This window comes from Ornithorhynchus anatinus, chromosome 2, assembly GCF_004115215.2.
Source record: "Ornithorhynchus anatinus isolate Pmale09 chromosome 2, mOrnAna1.pri.v4, whole genome shotgun sequence".
NCBI classification, from domain to species: Eukaryota; Metazoa; Chordata; class Mammalia; order Monotremata; family Ornithorhynchidae; genus Ornithorhynchus; species Ornithorhynchus anatinus.
Genome location: NC_041729.1, coordinates 1077519 through 1097991, shown reverse-complemented (window position 1 = coordinate 1097991; position 20473 = coordinate 1077519). Strand labels below are relative to the sequence as shown.

The following is a 20473-nucleotide window of genomic DNA, read 5'->3' as shown; positions in this document are numbered from 1 at the left end:
GAAGCCCCCGCCCCTTCCCCCTCCGAGGGACCCGGTGCCCAGAGGCTAACCCGTCCGGCCGGGGTCGGGGTCGGGGTCAGGAGGACGGTCTAGGGGGGCTTCGAGGAAGGTCGGGGCCAGGAGGCGGCTCGACGCCGGGGGTTATTGATTCCTCCATCCCCAACTTTTCCCGGGCTCCCAGAGAGGCCGGTGATTCACCCGGAGTCACCCAGCAAAACCGGACGGGAGAAGAAAGGGTCCGAAGCTTCCCAGCCACACGGGACTCCGCCAGACTTTGCCCCCCGCCCAAGCTTCCTGCCCTCCGGCCCCCGCCCCAGGAAGAGGGGGCTTGGTGGGGAGCGGGTGGGGGGTGTTCCCCGGGGAGGACGGGGGAGGGTCCCGGACCCGACTCTCCATCCCGACGCCCCCCACCCGACCCAGTCGGCCTCCCCTCTGCAGGCCCGTGGCATGCGGCGGACAGTAGCCATGCTGGCCTCTGGGTTGGTCACACTGGCCCTCCTGGAGGTGACCGTCGCCCTGAAGATCAGCGCATTCAACATCCAAAGCTTTGGGGACAGCAAAGTGGCCGATGACGGGACCTCTCGGTCCATTGCCCAGGTGAGGCCGGGCTGGGATGGGACGGGGGGGGGGGTGGCCGACCGAGTGACCTCCCAGGCCGGTGCCCGGACGAGGACCCCTTGTCAGCTGGGAGCCGGGGAGTCTGGAGGGTCCCGGAAAAGGCCCCAGAACTGGAGAAGAGGGAAAACCCGAGTCCCTGGGGGAAAGGGGACGGGGAGGGGGCGGCCACCGGGGCCGTTGAGCTGAAAGAGGAGGTGGCTACAGACGGCCACTGGCCACTGGCCACTGGCCACCTTCCGGGAGGAGCCTGGAGGGGATTTGGATGCCTGCGGCAGGAGAGGAGTCAGCTGAAGTAAAACATCAGGCCCGGAAAGTGGGCGCTCAATCCAGTGGACGCTCCGTACCTAGCGTCGCTCCTACACCCGACAGACTTCCTCTCTTTCCCCCGCCCCCAGACACATTTCTGGCTGATTTAGAGGGTCGCCTGTTCCTCGGCAGCGGGCCGGATCCCTAGGCGAGAAGCCGCGTGGCTCGGTGGAAAGAGCCCGGGTTTAGGACTCAGGGGTCATGGGTTCTAATGCCGGCTCCGCCACTTATCGGCTGTGTGACTTGGGGCAAGTCACTTCACTTCGGTGCCTCAGTTACCTTATCTGTAAAACGGGGACTAAGACTATGAGCCTCACGTTCTACAACCGGTTGACCCTGTATCTCCCCCAGCGCTTAGAGCAGTGCTCCGCACATAGTAAGCGCTTAACAAATGCCAACATTATTATTATTATTATTATTAAGGTGGCTCCTTTCCCCACCTCCGTCCTGAGCCCGGCAGCTGCGGAGAGATGCTGAGGAAGGGAAGGGAAGGGGGCTGGGAAGGGGTGGGAGTTTGGGTCGGGGGGGTGGGGCGGGGAAGGGCGAAGCTGAGTCTGTGGTCGGTCTGGGTCGTCCCCCCACCCCACCCCCCGGGCCCCGCTCCGGGCCCCCGCCCACCTCCCGCTGCCCCTGCAGATCCTGGCCCGGTACGACATCGCCGTGGTGCAAGAGGTCCGGGACCCGGACTTGAGCGCCGTCACCACCCTCATGGACGAGATCGGCAGGTACCGGGGGGGGTCGGGGGTCGGGCCTTGGGGGTCCGGGCCCTGACCCCCGCCCGGCCTCGTCCCGGGGGGGGCGACCCCGGGCCCCCAGACCCAGGCCGCAGGGGGAGGCCTCCCCGGGGGCAGGTCCTGCGGGGGGCGGAATGGGAGGGGGGGAGTCACAGTATCTTTCCGGGCGCGGGGTGGGGGGCAGACCTGGGGCTCAGGACCCCCGGGTCCCCCGTCCTCCGTCCCCGGGGTGTCGGGGCGAGGGGCGGGATGACTCCTCCGCGGGGACCGGGGTTTGGCCGGGTGTCGTAGGCGGCACTAATTGGGTTTCGGTGAGATGGAGGCGACGTTAGGAGCCGGACCGGCTGGGTGGGAGGGAGGGATGGAGGGAGGGGCCGGACAGGGAGCTCCTCCCGAGGGAGGGGGCGGGTCCGGGGGTCCCGGGGGTCCCCGGCGGGGGGGAGGGGGGTGGCCGCCGCCCCGCGGGCCGCCCCTCGCCCCTCGGGCCCCGCCGGCCGCGGGCTCTGCCTCGGACGGGACCCTCCGCTCACGGCCTCGCCTTCCCCAGGGTGTCCGAACACGCCTACGACTTCCTGACCAGTTGCCCTCTAGGGCGGGACAACTACAAAGAGATGTACCTCTTCATTTACAGGTACCGATCCCGCCCCCGGCCCTTCACCCCCCCTCCTACAGGGCCCCCTTCCCTCCCCCACTTCAGGACCCCATCCTCCCCCTCCCCTCCACCAGGGTCCCCTTCTCCCCCTAGGACCCCCTTCCTCCTGCGCTTCCCCCTCGGACAAAATAACAATGACGATGTAGGTATTTGTTAAGCGCTTAGTATGTGCCGGACGGAGTCTGTAGGACAAGACATAGTATATAGGACAAGACATATAGGACAAAACAAGACATAGCATGTAAGTATGTTCTTAGCGCTGGGGGAGACACAGGTAGTCGGGTTGTCCCATGTGGGCTCGCAGTCTTAATCCCATTTTACAGATGAGGGAACTGAGGCCCAGATGATAATAATAATGTTGGTATTTGTTAAGCGCTTACTATGTGCAGACCACTGTTCTAAGCGCTGGGGGAGATACAGGATAATCAGGTTGTCCCACGTGAGGCTCACAGTTTTCATCCCCATTTTACAGATGAGGTAACTGAGGCCCAGAGAAGCAAAGTGACTTGCCCAAAGTCACGCAGCCGACGAGCATTCATTCATTCATTCAATAGTATTTATTGAGCGCTTACTATGTGCAGAGCACCGTAATAAGCGCTTGGGATGAACAAGTCGGCAACAGATAGAGACGGTCCCTGCCGTTTGACGGGCTTACGGTCTAATCGGGGGAGATGGACAGACAAGAACGATGGCAATAAATAGAGTCGAGGGGAAGAACATCTCGTAAAAACAATGGCAACTAAATAGAATCGAGGCGAGGTACAATTCATGAACAAAATAAATAGGGTAACGAAAATATATACAGTCGAGCGGACGAGTACGGTGCTGTGGGGATGGGAAGGGAGAGGTGGAGGAGCAGAGGGAAAAGGGGAAAATGAGGCTTTAGCTGCGGAGAGGTAAAGGGGGGATGGCAGAGGGAGTAGAGGGGGAAGAGGAGCTCGGTCTGGGAACGCCTCTTGGAGCAGGTGATTTTTAAGTAGGGTTTTGAAGAGGGAAAGAGAATCGGTTTGGCGGAGGTGAGGAGGGAGGGCGTTCCGGGACCGCGGGAGGACGTGACCCGGGGGTCGACGGCGGGATGGGCGAGACCGAGGGACGGTGAGGAGGTGGGCGGCGGAGGAGCGGAGCGTGCAGGGTGGGTGGTAGAAAGAGAGAAGGGAGGAGAGGTAGGAAGGGGTGAGGTGATGGAGAGCCTCGAAGCCTAGAGTGAGGAGTTTGTTTGGAGCGGAGGTCGATAGGCGACCACTGGAGTTGTTTAAGAAGGGGAGTGACATGCCCAGATCGTTTCTGCGGGAAGATGAGCCGGGCGGCGGAGTGAAGAATAGACCGGAGCGGGGCGAGAGAGGAGGAAGGGAGGTCAGAGAGAAGGCTGACACAGTAGCCTAGCCGGGATATAACGAGAGCCCGTAACAGTAAGGTAGCCGTTTGGGTGGAGAGGAAAGGGCGGATCTCGGCGATACTGTAGAGGTGAAACCGGCAGGTCTCGGTAACGGATAGGATGTGTGGGGTGAACGAGAGGGACGACTCAAGGATGACACAGAGATCGCGGGCCCGAGAGACGGGAAGGACGGTCGTGCCATCCACGGTGATCGGGAAGTCTGGGAGAGGACCAGGTTTGGGAGGGAAGATGAGGAGCTCAGTCTCGCTCATGTCGAGTTTTAGGTGGCGGGCCGACATCCAGGCGGAGACGTCCCGGAGGCGGGAGGAGATGCGAGCCTGAAGGGAAGGGGAGAGGACAGGGGCGGAGATGTAGATCTGCGTGTCTTCTGCGTAGAGATGGTAGTCAAAGCCGTGAGAGCGAATGAGTTCACCGAGGGAGTGAGTGTAAATGGAGAACAGAAGAGGGCCAAGAACTGACCCTTGAGGAACTCCAACAGTTAAAGGATGGGAGGGGGAGGAGGCGCCAGCGAAGGAGACCGAGAATGACCGGCCAGAGAGGTAAGAGGAGAACCGGGAGAGGACAGAGTCTGTGAAGCCAAGGTGAGATAAGGTATGGAGGAGGAGGGGACGGTCGACGGTGTCAAAGGCAGCAGAGAGGTCAAGGAGGATTAGAATAGAGTAGGAGCCATTGGATTTGGCAAGAAGGAGTAGTGAATGCGGGATTAGAACCCACGACCTCTGACTCCCAAGCCCGTGCGTTCTTAGTGGAAATGTGTCCTAGCGGGAAGAGCACAGGGCTGGGATCAGGGACCCTGGGTTCTTATCCCGGCTCTGCCACTTGCCGGCTCGTTAAGTCATTCACCTTTTCCGGGCCTCAGTTTCCTCATCCATCAAACAGGGCTTCAATATCCATTCTCCTTTCCCCGTTGACCGTGAGTCCCACGAGGAACAGGGACTGCATCCGATCTGTTTATCCGATATTGTACGTCGCCCGGCACATAGGAAGGGCTTAACAAACACCCGCCCTTGTTATCGTTATTAATTATTAGGACAGAGGCCGTGTCGGTGGTGGACAGTTACTGCTACACAGACCCCGACGACGTGTTCAGCCGCGAGCCTTTCGTCGTCAAGTTCTCCTCGCCGCACACGAGTGAGTTGGGCGGGGGCGGGGCGAGGTCAGTCCGGGCAGAGGTAGGGTCAGGTCGGGTGGGAGAAAGTTTGGGGGGAGGGAGAGAGAAGCAGCGTGGATCAGTGGAAAGGGCCTGGGCTTGGGAGTCAGAGGTCATGGGTTCAAATCCTAGCTCTGCCACTTGTCAGCTGTGTGACTGTGGGCAAGTCACTTCACTTCTCTGTGCCTCGGTTACCTCATCTGTAAAAGGGGGTTTAAGACTGTGAGCCTCACGTGGGACAAGCTGATGACCCTGTATCTCCCCCAGAGCTTAGAACAGTGCTCTGCACATAGTAAGCGCTTAACAAATACCAACATTATTATTAGAGAAAGGGGGAGGCCGTGGGCCAGCAAATATCCCTTGTCCAGCAGCACAGCGTAGGCCGGGACCGCCCCACAACCCGACCCACCCTGTAGCTTCAGCGCAGCCCCACGCTTCTCGGGCCGGCAGCGGGCCCAGTCCACTCCACTTGACCTAGGGGCCGTGGCCTGTCCTGCCCCGGATTAGGGGTGCACTCTGCCTACAGGGTGGGGTGTGTGTGTGCTCGGGGGGACGTCTGAGCCCTGAGGGCCCCCACGGCTGCTCCCCCAACGCAGGGATCCTCAGCGGTGCTTTGGGAGGGTCTCAGGGACGGTGGCTAGGGGTGGGTGAGGGCAAACCTCTGGTTTCTCCCGGCCCCCTCCGGACACCTCAGCCCCCGTCCTCTCCCCCCATTCCTGTGGCAGAGGTGAAGGAGTTTGTGCTGGTGCCCCTGCACGCAGCCCCGCACAATGCGGTCGCCGAGATCGACGCCCTCTACGACGTCTACCTGGACGTCATCGACCGCTGGGGAACCGACGTGAGTCCGGCCCGGGACGGAGGGGGAAGCGGGAGGGACGAGCCGCCGGGCCACTGAGCTGGGGAAACAGCTGGGGGCGGGGTCCCCACCTGCAGAGAGGCTTTGGGAGGCATCCACTTGCCGGCCCTCACCGGGCCGGCGGGGACTCGGACCTGACGACCCACGAGTCTCCACTTGCTCTCGGTCCCCGCAGGAGAGGGTCCTGGTTGGCCTGGCCCGGCCGCAGTCCCGTCTCCCACCGCGTCCCTGCCTCCCCTAGCCCCCAACTGCCCTCCGGCCCCTACCCAGGCCCCACGGGCTCCCAGCCCGGCCGTTCCCTCTGCCAGGACGTCTTGTCCTATAACTCCGTCCGACAGCATGACCGGCTCGGGCCTACTCCCATCTCTCGCCGTGTCCCTGCCCCCCGCCCCGTGTCCCGGCCCCTCCCCAGCCCTGCCGTTCCCTCCGCCAGGACATCCTGTTCCTGGGAGACTTCAATGCCGACTGTAACTACGTCCGGCAGCACGACTGGCCCGAAATCCGCCTGCGAACCAGCTCCGTGTTCCACTGGCTCATCCCCGACAGCGCCGACACCACCGTGGGCAACTCCGACTGTGCCTACGACAGGTGAGAGGTGAGGGGTCGTGCCGCCCCCATCCCCCGTGCCGCCCAGGGGATGGGACAACTGGCCTATCCATTCATTCAAAAGTATTTATCGAGCGCTTCCTATGTGCAGAGCACTGTACTAAGCACTTGGAATGTACAATTCGACTACAGATAGAGACAATCCCTGCCCAATGACGGGCCTATCTATCACAGCCTGCCCTCAAAGAGCTTACAGTCTACTTTGTGCCAAACACTGTATTGAGCACTTGGAGAGGACAACAGATAATAGACATGATCTCTGCCCTCAAGGAGCTACTAGCCTAGTGATGACGACGGACTAAAATCACCTGTAGAAGCAGTGTGGCTTAGTGGTAAGAGCATGGGTTTGGGAGTCAGAGGTCGTGGGTTCTAATCCCGACTCTGCCACTTGCCAGCTGTGTGAGTTTGGGCAAGTCACTTCACTTCTCTGGGTCTCAGTTACCTCATCTGGAAAATGGTGATGAAGACCCAGAGTCCCACGTGGGACAACCCGATTACCTTGTATCTCCCCCAGGACTTAGAACAGTGCTTGGCACATAGTAAGCACTTAACAAATGCCATTATTATTATTATTATTGTTATTATTAATTCCAGACTGGGGAAAGAAGAAAAGGAAATGAGTGACTGCTTAAGTACTAGGGTGTATAGAGAAGTGCATGGTGGATTCAAAAGGCCTGGGAGGTCACTGTGGTGATCAAGTTGGGGAAGATGAGAGCATAGTCAAGGAAGGCCTCCTGGTGGAGGTGGGATTGCAGAAAGACTTTGAAGAGGGGGAGCGTGGTGGTCTGACAGAAGTGAGAGGGGAGGGAGCTCCAGGCAGGAGGCAGGGAATGAGCAGAAAGTCTACAGCAAGAATGAGGAGAGTGAGGTACAGTGAGTTTATTGGCCTGGGAGGAAGAAGAGTGTGAGCTGGGTTACAGTGGGGAAGAGGGGAGTGAGCTGTCTGAATGCCACTGGTCAAGAGTTTCTGCTTGATGCAGAAGGAAATGGGAACAATGAGAAGTATCAGGGGCATTTTGGATTCAGACGTTTAATGTTCTTTTAGAAAAATGATCCAGGTAGCAGAATGGCGTATAGAAGTCCGAGGCAGGGAGGTCAACGAGGAGGCTGATGCAGTAGTCGAGTCACAAGGGACAAGGGCCAGGTCCGGAGGGGAAGTCTGGTCGGGGAGGCAGGAGCCGATCTGGGCGATGATGTGGAGGAAAAGCCGACGGCATTTGGCAACTGACCCAATACGTGGGTTGGAGAGATTGTGGGCTTGTTTGATAGGGAGGTTGGTGGCGCTATCAGCAGAGATAGGAAATAATAATAATGATAATAATAATGGTATTTGTTAAGCACTTACTATGTGTCTAAGTGCTGGGGTAGATACAAGCTAATCGGGTTGGACACAGTCCCTGTCCCACATAGGGAATCACGGTTTTCATCCCCATTGTACAGATGAGGTGACTGAGGCCCAGAGAAGTGACTTGGCCAGCGTCACATGGCAGACAAGTGTCAGAGCCGGGATTAGAATTTAGGTCCTTCTGACTCCTAGGCCCGTGCTCTATCCACTAGACCACATGGCTTCTCTGGGGAAGTTAGGTAGAGCTGTAGGGTTTGGGTGGGAAGATGAGCAGATCGATCTGAGGGGTCAGCAGGCATCTGTGTAGAGATATCCTGGAGGCGGGAAGAAATGTGAGATTCCAGAGAAGGGGAGAAGTCAGGGCTGGAGAACTAGATTTGAAAGTCATCTGGGGAAATATGGGGATTAGAGCTGTGGGAGTGAATCAATCATTTAACCAATTAAAGGTATTTATTGAGCACTTACTACGTGCAAAGCACTGTACTAAATGCTTGGGAGAGTACAATATAACAAAATTAGCCGGCACAATCCCTGCCCACGATGAGCTTACAGTACTGGGGAGAGACAGACATTAATATGAATAAAAAAATGTATAATTTAGAAATAGGTACATAAATTCCGTGGGGTTAGGGGTGGGGTGAATATCATATGTATGAAGGTCACAGATCTGAGCGCATAGATGACGCAGAAGGGAGAGCGAGCCGGGGAAAAGAGGGTTTAATTGGGGAAGGCCTCTTAGAGGAGATGTGACCTTAATAATGCTTTGAAGGTGGAGAGAGCGGTGGTCTGGCAGATATGGAGGGGGAGGGAGCTGCAGGGTAAGGGGAGGCTGTGGGAAAAACCTTGGCAGCGAGAGAGACGAGATCCGGGCACAGTGAGTAAACTGGTGCTAGTGGGGCGGAGTGTGTGGGTTGGGCTGAAGTAGGAGATTAGTGAGGTGAGGTAGGATGGAGCGAGCTAATTGCTTTAAAACCGATGGTGAGGGGTTCCTGTTTGATGCGGAGGTGGATGGGCAGCCTTTGGAGGTTCTTGAGGAGAGGGGAGACGCGACCTGAACGTTTCTGTTGATGAACGATCCGTCCAGCGGAGTGAAGTATGGACTGGAGTGGGGAGGGAGGCCGGGAGGTCAGCGAGGAGGCAGACGTAGTAGTCTAGGTGGGATAGGATAAGTGCTTGGATCACTTGGTAGCAGTTTGGAGTGCCCTGCACTTAGTAAGCGCTCAATAAATATGATTGAATGAATTAATGAATGGAGAGGAAAAGGTGGGTTTTAGCAATGTCGTGAAGGTAGAACCGACAGACTGACCGTGTAGGTGAAATGAGAGAGGTGAGTCGAGGGCAACGCCACGGTTACGGGCTTGTGAGATGAGGAGGATGGTGGTACTGTCCACAGCGATGGAAAAGGCAGGGGAAGAACAGGGTTTAGGAGGGAAGACGAGGAGTTCAGTTTTGGACATGCTTAATCTGAGGTGTCGGCAGGACATCCAAGTAGAGAGGTCTTCAAGGCGGGAGGACGTGTGAACTTGCAGGGAAGGAGAGAGGTCAGGACTGGAGATGTAGCGAATGATTTCTCCAGGGAAGTGGGTGTAGATGGAGAGTAGAAGGGGACCCAGAACCGAGTCTCGAGGAGCCGCCACAGTTAGGGGTGGGTGGCAGAGGAAGAGCCTGTGAAAAAGGCTGAGAACGAGGGGCCCAAAGAGAGAGAGGAAGAGATCCAGGAGAGGATGGTGTCAGAAACACCGAGTTTGGACAGGGGCAGGCAGTGAGCCTCCAGGTCCCTGGGCGGCGAGGGCCAAGTCAGATCGGCTCTCAGGATCCCCTCCTTCGGGGTGGCCCTACGGCAGGGCGTCAGCTTGTGGGGGCAGGGGCGAGGACGGAGTCCCGGGGTGCATCTAGCACCCTGGAGCCCGGCCCCTCGCCGTCCCCTCACCGTCCCGTGCTGCGTCGGCAGGATCGTGGTCTGCGGCTCCAAGCTGCGGAAGGGCGTCGACGCCGGCTCTGCCGGCATCTACAACTTCCAGACGGCTTTGAACTTGGACCAGGAACAGGTGAGCGTGGCCGGCGGCCGGCCATCCCCCAGGCCCCGCAGACCACCGTCCGGGCTTTCCTTGCCGCTCACCCTGGATTGGTCTGGCCCCTGGGTCTCCCTCCCCGGGCCCTCAGAGGACCTTTGCCCAGCTGGGCTTCCCGGGCTCAGGACCGGGCCCGCCCCTCAGGCCCCACCGTCGGGATCCGCCTGGGCCCTGCGAGGGCTGGGTCGCCACTCCTCTCCGCCCCTAGCCTCGGGGGCGTCCACAAGCGGCCCGGCAGCTTGCCCTCCCCTGCCCCTCCATCCGTCTGGCCGGCGGTGCCCACAGATGGCGACTCCCCCCCAGCCCTCCCGATCAACTATATCTCCCCCACCTCGCCTCTCCCCGACTCCAGTCCTCCCTTCCGGCCCCTGCCCAAGCCCGTGTCCCAGGACACTAGCCCTTCTCGGGCAGCTGTCAGGGAGGGTGAGAGAGGGCATCCGGGCAGGCAGAAGGCTGTGTTCTAGCATCTTGGCTTTGTCCCTCGACTAGGCGCTGACCATCAGTGACCATTTCCCGGTGGAAGTGACCCTGAGGACACGCTGAGAGGCCACGGGGGCCCGGGCGTGTCTCCCTCGGCTCCCAGCCCCATCGCCGGCTCAGTCAGCCCGCTGTGGGGCCCCCCCGCCTCACCGGCCCACCAAAGCAAGGGGCAGAGCAGGCTGGGGAGAGGCGGGAACCGTGAACCCCACCTCCTTTGGTCGCGAGACTGGAAACCAACGATTAGGAGACGAAACTGAGCGGCGAGCTCAGGGCTGAAGCCCTCGCCCCTCCCCACACCACATCGAGCCAGGCTCTCCAGCCGGCCCCGTGCCGCCGTGTCTACCCCCGTCCAGCCCGGCCAAACTGTGAAAGGCAGGGGCAAGGAGCCCCTGGGGGCCCGGCCGTGTCCAAGGCGGCAGATGATCCCGGAAGCCCTGCTGGGAGGTTACTGTTCCACAAGGATTAGAAGTCTTGGCCCAGGAGCTGCTCGGGCTGTGGTGGGGAGGGAAGGACCACCTGAGCCTCAGTGTGGGCCTGCCAAGGAATTCCCCACCCCTCCTGGGGGCAAGGGGCCCGAGCTCCACCTGTGAGGACCCGCCCACCACCTCCCCCCACAGCTGGACCACGTGGAGGTGAGGGGGTCCCAGCCCTGCCAGTAAGGACGGTGCAGGCGGGGAGGGCAGCTACCGCTGCCCAGCGACGTGACCTCCCTGCCGGCCCCCAACTGAATGCGACCTGTACCGAAGCGATTAGACGAGCCCCCACCGCCCCCCCAGCAGCAGCTCAAGGTCCTGTCTCCACCTGCTGGGGGGGAAGACCCAGCTCCTCCCTCTGTGAGGGGGCCCGGGCCCACTCCTGCCCCCCCACAGAGGGCACCTCCCACAACCTCCCAGGAGGTCCCGCCAAGTGCAAAGTCTCTGCCATCTCGAGCACTTTATTCACAATCTGCCCGCCCCACTACCTCCTGCACAGGGCCACGATTCTCAGGTTGAAGCGCATCTCCCTCCTTCCGTCCATCGGCCTGCCCGCCCTTGCCCCTTCCCCTAACCCCCATCCCTCCAACTGCCTCTCCTCTTGCCCTGCCAGAGCAGCGGCTGGGGCGGGCGTGGGGGGTACCAGGCCCAGGCCACCAAGCCCCGGGACTAAGAGGGAACAAAGCAGGGAGAGGAGAAACTCCATCTACGATTTAACGGATACTGCAGTGACCGGCCGCAGCTGGAGGAACTCGGGGTTGGGGGTCCCGGGGCGGGTGCCGAGCCGCCCCGGGCCTCAGCCTTTCCGCTGCTTGAGCATCTGCAGGTAGGTGTGCAGAGACTTCTGGATAGAGTCTCTTGAGACGAAGCTGACAAAGTTCTGCACGTCGGCCTCCCGGCCCTTGAGCAGACGCTCGACCGTCGGCTTCCTCATCATGGCCTTGGTGAGCTGGCGCGCGTGGTCTGCGGGGGTGACCGGGTCAGGGTCGGCCGGCCGGCGCCACCCCTCCCTCCTCCCCGACCCCTGCACGGCCCGAGACGGCCCCGGTACCTGGGATGGCCAGCCACTGGCCCACGGCGGCCGTGGCCGCGCTCTGGACCTTCTCCTCGGGGACCACCTGGTCCACCAGTCCCACCCGGAGCGCCTCGGCGGGCGGGAACAGGAGGCCGAGCTGGAGGGCTCGTTCCGCCTGCCGGTGGCCGATGGTGTTGACCATGCTGTCCTTGAACCTGGAGAGCCCCGCACCCAAGAGTTTCCATGAGCCTCCGGGGAGCCTCCGGGAGCCCACGAGCCGGGACTGGGCACCTGCTCGGAGCAGAACCCTAGGCTGAGCGCCCGGAAGAACTCAGTCGTGGTTGGAGATCCAGTGGGGGAGAAAGACCATAAAACAATTGACAGACAACTGGAACCAAGACAGTAGAAGCACAGAGACCGAGCTGCTCTGCTGAGGTTGGCGGAAGGGTGGTGGCAGCGGCAGGGTGGAGGAAAATAACTCCACCACTTGTCTGCTCTGTGACCTTGGACGAGTAATTTCGCTTCTCTGGGCCTCAGTTCCCTCATCTGGTGGGGATGAAGACTGTGAACCCTATGTGGGACAGGACCCGTGTCCAACCTGATTTGCTTGTCTCTACCCCAACGCTTATAAAAGTGCCTGGCACATAGTAAGCGCTTAACAAATACCAGTAAAAAAAATAAATAATAGGGTGGGCAGATGAGAGATCCACTGGAGGAAGTCTTCTGGATGAGATGGGATCTCGGGAGGGCTTTGAGGGCTGTCGGACGTGAAGGGGGAAGGCATGAGCCAGAGGGATGGGGCCAATCCCAGTAATGCTAGAAGAGGGAGGGGACCCGGGGTTGGGGGGAAGGGAGGCGGAGATGGGGAAGAAAGAGAGATGCAGACAGAGGCGGGCGAGTGGGCGGGCGGCTGCTGGGGGCAGGAGGGGGAGCGGTGGGGTGGGGTGGGGAAGCAGGCGGCTCACCAGAAAGGGGCCACGATGCCCAACAGGGTCTCGTTGAGGCCGATGCAGTACTTCGGGTTGTCGGCCAGGATCCGGTAGTCACCCGTCAGGGCCACCAGACACCCTCCGGCCGGACAGGCCCCCTGGAACAGGAACCGGAGTCGGTCCGGTCCCAGGAGGCCGGGCCGGAACCGGGACTGCCCTCCTTCCCCCACCCCCCAACCCCCGGGGACCCGCCACCGGTCTTAACCACCCTGCTCGTCTCTGCCTTCAAGCCCCCGCACCCCCAACCCAATCATCCCGAGGATGGTGACATCAGATGTGAGGACCACCCGCTCCCCCTGCCACAAACCCCTTCTCCTTTTACCATCCGCCCCAGCGATCAGCAGGGCATTGAACTGAGCACTTGGGACCGTTTTCTCGGTCAATTTTGTAACTCTGTCTCCGTGGCTGGGCTGGAAGCTGCAGGAGGGCAGGGACCATTTGCCCGGCCTCCCCTGGACTTCCACAAGGCTCCCGGCAGCATTCCATCCGCCTATAGTGCGGGGGAACGGGCCGAGGGGACACTCACATTGATGGCGGCCACGGTGATCAGGTTGGAGGCGTAGAGCTTGAGCCACAGCTCCTGCACGGCCTTCCAGTACTGGGCGTAGTGGTCCGGGGTCCGCCCGCACATCTCCGTCAGGTCCAGGCCCGCCGAAAACACTCCGGGGCTGTTCTACAGTGGGGGCGGGGAAGAGCAGGAGGAGGAAGAGGAGGAGCACCCACAAGGATCAGAGGCCATTCTAGAGTGAGGGGGGAGGAGGACAGGCCCAGACAAGGCCCACGATTAGCCCTGCCCACCCTGGTTATCTAGATTTGCACAGAGGAGGCCCCAGTTGTGGATAAAGCCCAGCAGAGAGACCTCCCTGCCTCCAGCCTTGCCTCTCTCCAGTTCACTCTTCACTCTGTGGCCCAGATCACTTTGCTAAAAAAAAAAACCCAGAGTCCACGTCTCCCCACATCTCAAGCCCCTCCAGGGGTTGCCTATCCATCTCCACATCAAGAAGCAACTCCTCATCATCTGCTTTTAAGGTGCTCCGTCAGCTCCCTCCCCCTCCCCATCCTCACGTCTCTCCCAGCCCACCCTCTCGAGCCACGGCCTTGCCCCGGGGTGCCCAGACCCCCCGCTTCAGGGAGCCCGCTTCCACCCCCCTACTCCCTCCGGGGAGCCCCGCACCGAGGTGATGATGACGCCTCTGCAGCTCTTGTCGTTCTCCAGCTTCTCCAGGCAGATGACAAACTCCGTCAGCAGCTCCAGACTGAAGCTGTTCACTGGCGGGCTCTTCATCTTTATCACCGCCACCCCTGCCCACAGATCGACGCCGGCCATCGGGTTGGGCTGCGGTCGGCCATAGACGTCCCTCCCCGCTCCTCTCTGCCCGGCGCGCCCCCCCACCCCGGGTCTGGCCCTCATCCGCCCCGGGGTCCGACAGAATCTCTGAGATAGGCTGGGGTCATGGTGGGCCGGCCCCATCCATGGGAACGGGGTCACGGCGAGGGGCGGGGGAGACCCGAATGGGGAAGATGGGGCCGGCTGGGCCCGGAGGGCTGCAGGACCCGGAGGGTGAGAAAAAACGGTCACCTTACAAAAGCCCGGTCCCCCCAGCAGTCGGTGGTCACTCCTGGGGGGCAGGGAGCCTGGGTGCTGCCCCCAAACACCTTGTAGGCTGGGACGGACGGATGGAAAGATGGGGTGCCAGGGGAGGCGTGTCAATGGTCTTGCTGACAGCTTCCCACACTGTGTGCCCAACAGTCAGCCCCCCGAGTCGCCGCCCCTCCGCCCCCCCGGCTCCCTCACCGAGCGCCTACCGGTGCTTGTGTCCACATCCACTAGAACTTTGTTGTTGCTGAAGGGCCTTCTCTGAGCCAGCGAGAGCCCTGGGAGCGCGGCTCGGGCCCACGGGTGCGTGCCGCCGCAGAGGAGCCACCCTGAAAGAACAATGCCAGAATCCCTTGCTCGGTCCCTTTGGCCTGGCAGAAATGCCCCCAGATGCGGCCCCGAAGCTGCTGCCCTACAGCTCCGGGACCTGGGTTCAGAGCGCGGGGCCAAGGCGACTTTATTCCTGAGACCCCTGGGAGGTGGGAAGGAGGGTGGGGGAAGGGGCGAGCCTGGGGGAGTGGGGCTTGAGGCTGCACAGACGATAATAATAGTAACAACTGTTGTGTTTGTTGCAGGCTCGTTATATGCTCCGTCCCAGGGAAGAGACGACAATGATCAGGTCAGACGCACTCCCTGTCCCACGTAGGGCTCACAGCCTAAGTAGGAGGGAGAACAGGGATTGAACCCCCATTTTACAGATGAGGAAACTGAAGCCCAGAAAAAGTCACGCAGCAGGCAAGTGACAGAACCAGGGCCTAGAACCGGGGTCTTCTGACTCCCAGGCCCGTGTGAAGCGACCGGCCCACGGCCGCCAGAGGAGCAGAGTGGCTCGGTGGAAAGAGCACGGGCTTGGGAGTTGGAGGTTATGGGTTCGAATCCCAGGTCCGCCACTTGTCAGCTGTGAGACTTTGGGCAAGTCACTTCACTTCTCTGTGCCTCAGTTACGTCGTCTGTAAAATGGGGATTAAGACTGTGAGCCTCACGTGGGACAATCTGATTACCCTGTATCTAGCCCAGCGCTTAGAACGGTGCTCTGCACATAGTAAGCGCTTAACAAATACCTACATTATTATCCCATCCTCCCTAGCTTTGGCCCACACCCGCACCAGTAAGAATTGGGACAGGTGATCTTGGGGGGGGGGGGGGCCGGGCTGGAGGGGCCAGGGTCCCCCCTGGCCCAAAGGGCCGACCAGGCCGCCGGGAGCTCGGGTCCCGAGGCGCTCTGTGGCCTGTTCCCCGGCTTCTCGTCTGAGGAGCCGCCGACGCTCCCACCAGCCTGGGCTCCCGCTGCCCCAGGCGGCTGGGCACTGCGCAACCCAACCGCTTCCCTGCTCTCGCAACGGCAGGGTGGGGGCAGGGGTGCAGTCCCGGCCGCCAGCCTGCGCGAGGTCAGCGACGGGAGAATTGCTCTGGGGGGTTGGAGCGTGGCACGTCGGCCGGGGAGGCCTCCTTTGATGGGATGAGATGGCAAATCCCCGGGGGAGAATGGAAGGTTCCTCGGGAAGTTTCTGTAATTTCCTGGGGGGCGGGGGAGACTGGAGGAAGCTCCCCAAAAGGGCTCATCCGACGATGGCTGAGTTCACCAGCTGATGAGCGTGCGACTCCCCCAGGACCCTCACCCCCGGACGACCCTCTCGTCGGCCCCCCCCCCCAGGCACGACCACCAGTCTTCTGGGTGGAGGCTCTTCCTTATGCCCTTGTGGCCGATCCCCACCCCCAGCTCCGCCCAGGCTGGGCTTCCTGGCACCTGGGGGCCAGAGCTTTGTTGGGGAGTGAGTTGGGGTGTGGCATGAGGGCAGAGCACAGAAGGAAGGAGTGGGAGCGGATCATGAGAGAAGACCTGTTGGCCCAGTTCTGCCCAAGCCAGGCCATCCCTGTGCCCCGAGGCCAGATGCTGCTGGTGAATCGGAGAAAGCCCGTCTGACGCACGAGCCTGGGGATGGGGACTTTGTCATGTTCGGGGGAGGCCGGGGGTGCTCTGGCTCCAGGCTCCGCTTCCGGGCTCAGCTCCCAGAGTTCCAGCTCTGAGAGCTTCAGTTCCAGACTCCAGGCTCTGCTGAGAAATCCGGTTTTGGGCTCAGCTCTGAGCGTGCCGGATCTGGGAGCTTCAGTTCTGAGCTCCAGAATCCGTACAAAGAGCTCCAGCTTCTGGACTCCAGGCTCCTCTCCGAGAGCTCCGGTTCTGGACTCCAGGCTCTGCTCCGAGAGCTCCCGTGCTGGACTCCAGGCTCTTGCTCCGAGAGCTCTGGGTTCGGGCTCCAAGCTCAGCTCCGAGAGCTCTGGTTCCGGATGCCAGACCCCGCTTATCAACTGGTCATCGTTTGACTGAAGGACCAAAGTAAATCTGCGGTCCTGGGGGTTTGGGAAGAATTCAGAAAAAGGCAGGGAGTCTTTAGGAAAGAGGGAAGCCCAATCTGCCGAGGCTCTGGATGCAATAAGCTGAGTCAAAGCCTCACCCCAAGCTCAGGCAGAGCTGCCAGCGCTGGGGAGGGCACCGGTTTGGCGGGCACCGACTTGGCCTTCCCTCGAGAAGCGGGCTAAGATCAGGGAAGAGGGCGGCCGCTGGGCCGGAAAAGTTCTTAGCGCTGGGGAAACCGGGTCCGTCCGGAGCCCGCAGAGCCGACGTGGGAAAGCCTCCCCACGAACTCTCAGGATCAAGTGATGCATTTCCACCTCAAAGCGACTGCGTGCCCGTCCCGGGTTCCAGTTCCAGCTCTGCCCACGGCTGGCTGCCGGACCTCGGGTGAGTCCCTGACCCTCTCTGGGCTTCAGCGTGGCCTAGTGGCTAGGGCACGGGCCTGGGAGTCAGAAGGTCATGGGTTCTAATCCCAGCTCTGCCACTTGTCTGCTGTGAGATCTTAGGCAAGTCACTTCACTTCCCTGGGCCTCAGTTCCCTCATCTGCAAAAGGGGATTGAGACTGTGAGCCCCAAGTGGGACGGGGACTGTGTCCGACCCGATCACCTGGTATCTACCCACGCGCTTAGAACAGTGTTCGGCGCACAGAAAGCACTTAACAAATACCATAACTGTTATTATAATTCTTCAGTTCCCTCCTCTGAAAACCCGGCTAAGATTCCCTGCCCTCCCATCCCCGCCGCCTCAGACCGGGAGCCCCGGGTGGGTGAGAGGCTGGGCCCAATCTAATGATCCTGCCCCCACCCCGGCGCCTGGCACCTAGGAAGCGCCCAACAGAAACCACAATGTTTCACCACGTGACGATGGTGATGACTATCAGCCTCTACCACCAGGCGCAGCTGCTGCTCCTGCGGGGAATTTCATAAGGAAAACTGGTCCAACTCCCTTGGTCACTGTCCTTCAGAAAGCAGACAAGACTCCAGAAACACCAACATCTACAACTCCTCAGCAGCTTCTGGCCAAAAGCACACCCCCAACCCTTCCTCTGGCCACCTTGCCCAGTCACTCCCTCCCAAGAGAAGCAGCCAGGTGTAGTGCCTAGAGGATGGACCTGGGAGTGGGAAGGTCCTAGGTTCTAATCCTGCCTCCGCCACTTGCCTGCTGTGTGACCCCGGGCAAGTCACTTCACTTCTCTGGGCCTCAGTTCCCTCACCCATAAAATGGGGATTGAGACGGTGAGCCCCACGTGGGACGGGGACTGTGTCCAACCCGATTTGCTTAGTACAGTGCCTGGTCCATAGTAAACGCTTAACGAATACCACAATTATTATTATTAGTTGTGTTGAAAAACAAAAACCACCCCCGAGACTGAAAGATCTCTCCCTGTGATTTTGAGCATTTGGAGTTGGAAGTGATAAGTAATAACAACAAAGACTACACCTCCTCAATGCCTGCTACATGCCAAGCACTGGGCTGAGCCCTGGGGTAGATCGAAGGCAATCGGATCGGTCGCAGTTCCTGACTCACGTAGGTCTCGGAAGAGGATTTATTGCCCCATTTTACAGAGGAGGAAACTGAGGCCTGGAGAGGTTCATTGACCGGCCCAAGGTGAACAGCAGGCAAGTGGCAAGCTGGGGTCAGAACCCGGGCCCCGAACCCGGGCCCCTTCTCCCAGTCGCCGCTGTCTCCCTCTCAGAACTCCATGCTGCATTTTTCACTTTTGATGTGATCTACATCCATTTGATTGCATTTCCAATAGAAATACATCTGCAAAATTATATGACTCCTTTCTGACTGATGGAGCCCACATTTCTGGGCCACTATTGATAATAATAATAATAATAATAATAATTGTGGTATTTGTTAAGCGCTTAGTATGTGCCAGGCACTGTACTGAGCCGGTCCTGGTTTGAGGAACCAACCTGGGTTCTAATCCTGGCTCTTCCACTTGCCTATGTGACCTTGGGCAAGTCACTTTTCTTTTCTATGCCTCAGTTTCCTCATCTGCACAAGGGGGATTCAATATGCATTCTCCCACCTACCTGTGTTTTTAAACACCTAAATACAGATTATAATAATAGTAATAGTTGTGATATCTGTTAGGCATTAACACTGTGCTCAGCGCTGGGGTAGACACAAAGTAATCATTTTTTTTTAAAGGTATCTGTTAAGCACTTACTATGTGCTAAGCACTGTTCTGAGCTCTGGGGTAGCTACAAGATAATAATAAATAATAATGTTGGTGTTTGTTTGTTAAGCGCTTACTATGTGCCAAGCACTGTTCTAAGCACTGGGGTACCTACACATCAATAATAAATAATAATGCCGGTGTTTGTTAAGTGCTTACTATGTGCCAAGCACTGTTGTAAACGCTGGGGTAGATACAAGGTAATCAGGCTGTCCCATGTAGGGCTCACAGTCTTCATTCCCATTTTGAAGACGAGGTCACTGAGGCCCAGAGAAGTGAAGTGATTTGCCCAAGGTCACACAGCTGAAAGGTGGTAGAGTCAGGATTAGAACCCACGACCCCTGACTCCCAAGCCCGGGCTCTTCCCACTGAGCCACGCTGCTTTGAGGTTGTCCCATGTGGGACTCACAGTCTTCATCCCCATTTTCCAGAGGAGGTCACTGAGGCCCAGAGAAGTGAAGTGACTTGTCCACAGTCACACAGCTGATAAACGGGGCGGAAGCGGCATTAGAACCCACGACCTCGGACTCCCAAGCCCGGGCTCTTGTGACTGCGGCATGCTGCTTTTTTGCAGTTGAGGAAAGTGAGGCCCTGAGAAGTGAAACGACCTGCCCAAGGCCACACGACAGACAGGTGGGAGGGGGTGGAGGGGTGGGCGAGATTAGAACCCAGGTCCTGTGACTCCCTACTCTGGGCTCTCCCCACTGGGACCGCAAAACTTCTCCCATCCTTTACGGAAAACAGATTAGGAGCGATTTTGAATGTCGGCCGCCCCGCCCCCCGCCTGTCAGTCATCCGGGCGAAGCCCTTTCATTCGCCCTCCGCCCTGGTGGTCCCGCCCCCCCGCCTGTCAGTCATCCGGGCGAAGCCCTTTCATTCGCCCTCCATCCTGGTGGCCCCTCCCCCCCGCCTGTCAGTCATCCGGGCGAAGCCCTTTCATTCGCCCTCCACCCTGGTGGCCCCGCCCCCCCGCCTGTCAGTCATCCGGGCGAAGCCCTTTCATTCACCCTCCGCCCTGGTGGCTCCGCCCCCCGCCTGTCAGTCATCCGGGCGAAGCCCTTTCATTCGCTCTCCGCCCTGGTGGCCCCGCCCCCGGCCCGCCACGCCCGTCAGTCACCCGGGAGAAGCCTTTTTATTCGCCCTCCGCCCTGGTCTCCCCGCCCCCTGCGCGGACCGCTCGCTAAAGCCCCGCCCCCCGCCACAGTGGCGGTAAAGTGGGGCAAAGGGCACGGTGCGGACGGAGGAAGGCCCGGACGCGACCTGCGACCGCTGGGACGCCTGGGACCCCTGAGCCGGGCCTCCGGGGCCTTGGGGACGGTGAGCGCCCGCGGGCCCGGCCCCAGGAGCCGTGTAGTCAGCGGGGCGGGGCGGGGCGGGGCGAGGAAGGGCGGGGGACTCACGGACCTGAGTGCAGGAGCGGTCGCACGGGGGCGCGCAGCCCCGCCAGCCCCGACAACGCCGCCATCTTCCCCCACTCCCGGGTCTCGTGGCCCGCCTTCGCCCCGCCCCCTCCCCGCCCGCGCGCCCCACTGACCTCGCGCCAGGCCCCGCCCCCCAGCGGCCCGCGCGCCCCAGCAGCCCCGCCCCCTCCCTGCCCACGTGCCTAACAACTCGCGCCAGGCCCCGCCCCCCCCGCCCG

The 20473-nt window shown here is 60.3% G+C and overlaps 2 protein-coding genes across 2 annotated transcripts; one reads left to right on the top strand and one right to left on the bottom strand.

The window, feature by feature from the left end:
* Nucleotides 1-442: 442 nt before the first annotated feature.
* On the top strand, nt 443-11310 carry DNASE1L2 (deoxyribonuclease 1 like 2). The gene is made up of 8 exons (XM_029049329.2): nt 443-597; nt 1561-1649; nt 2206-2289; nt 4737-4837; nt 5582-5694; nt 6146-6300; nt 9615-9711; nt 10225-11310. The coding sequence occupies exons 1-8, from the start codon at nt 448-450 to the stop codon at nt 10276-10278; spliced, it is 843 nt and encodes a 280-aa protein (XP_028905162.1). The 5' UTR covers nt 443-447; the 3' UTR covers nt 10279-11310.
* On the bottom strand, nt 11134-20339 carry ECI1 (enoyl-CoA delta isomerase 1). The gene is made up of 7 exons (XM_029049289.1): nt 20239-20339; nt 14499-14618; nt 13867-13994; nt 13219-13365; nt 12669-12790; nt 11740-11918; nt 11134-11651 (listed from the first exon to the last, which is right to left on the bottom strand). The coding sequence occupies exons 1-7, from the start codon at nt 20297-20299 to the stop codon at nt 11485-11487; spliced, it is 924 nt and encodes a 307-aa protein (XP_028905122.1). The 5' UTR covers nt 20300-20339; the 3' UTR covers nt 11134-11484.
* Nucleotides 20340-20473: the final 134 nt, after the last annotated feature.

Excerpts from the sequence above, each read along its gene's own strand:
- DNASE1L2 (XM_029049329.2), top strand. The coding sequence starts at position 448 with ATGCGGCGGACAGTAGCCATGCTGGCCTCTGGGTTGGTCACACTGGCC. Across the intron at positions 4,838-5,581 it reads GTTCTCCTCGCCGCACACGA|AGGTGAAGGAGTTTGTGCTG; the intron begins GTGAGTTGGGCG and ends TTCCTGTGGCAG. Across the intron at positions 9,712-10,224 it reads TGAACTTGGACCAGGAACAG|GCGCTGACCATCAGTGACCA; the intron begins GTGAGCGTGGCC and ends TCCCTCGACTAG.
- ECI1 (XM_029049289.1), bottom strand. The coding sequence starts at position 20,299 with ATGGCGGCGTTGTCGGGGCTGGCGGGGCTGCGCGCCCCCGTGCGACCG. Across the intron at positions 13,366-13,866 it reads GAGGCGTCATCATCACCTCG|AACAGCCCCGGAGTGTTTTC; the intron begins GTGCGGGGCTCC and ends CCCCCACTGTAG. Across the intron at positions 11,919-12,668 it reads GGCATCGTGGCCCCTTTCTG|GTTCAAGGACAGCATGGTCA; the intron begins GTGAGCCGCCTG and ends GGGGCTCTCCAG.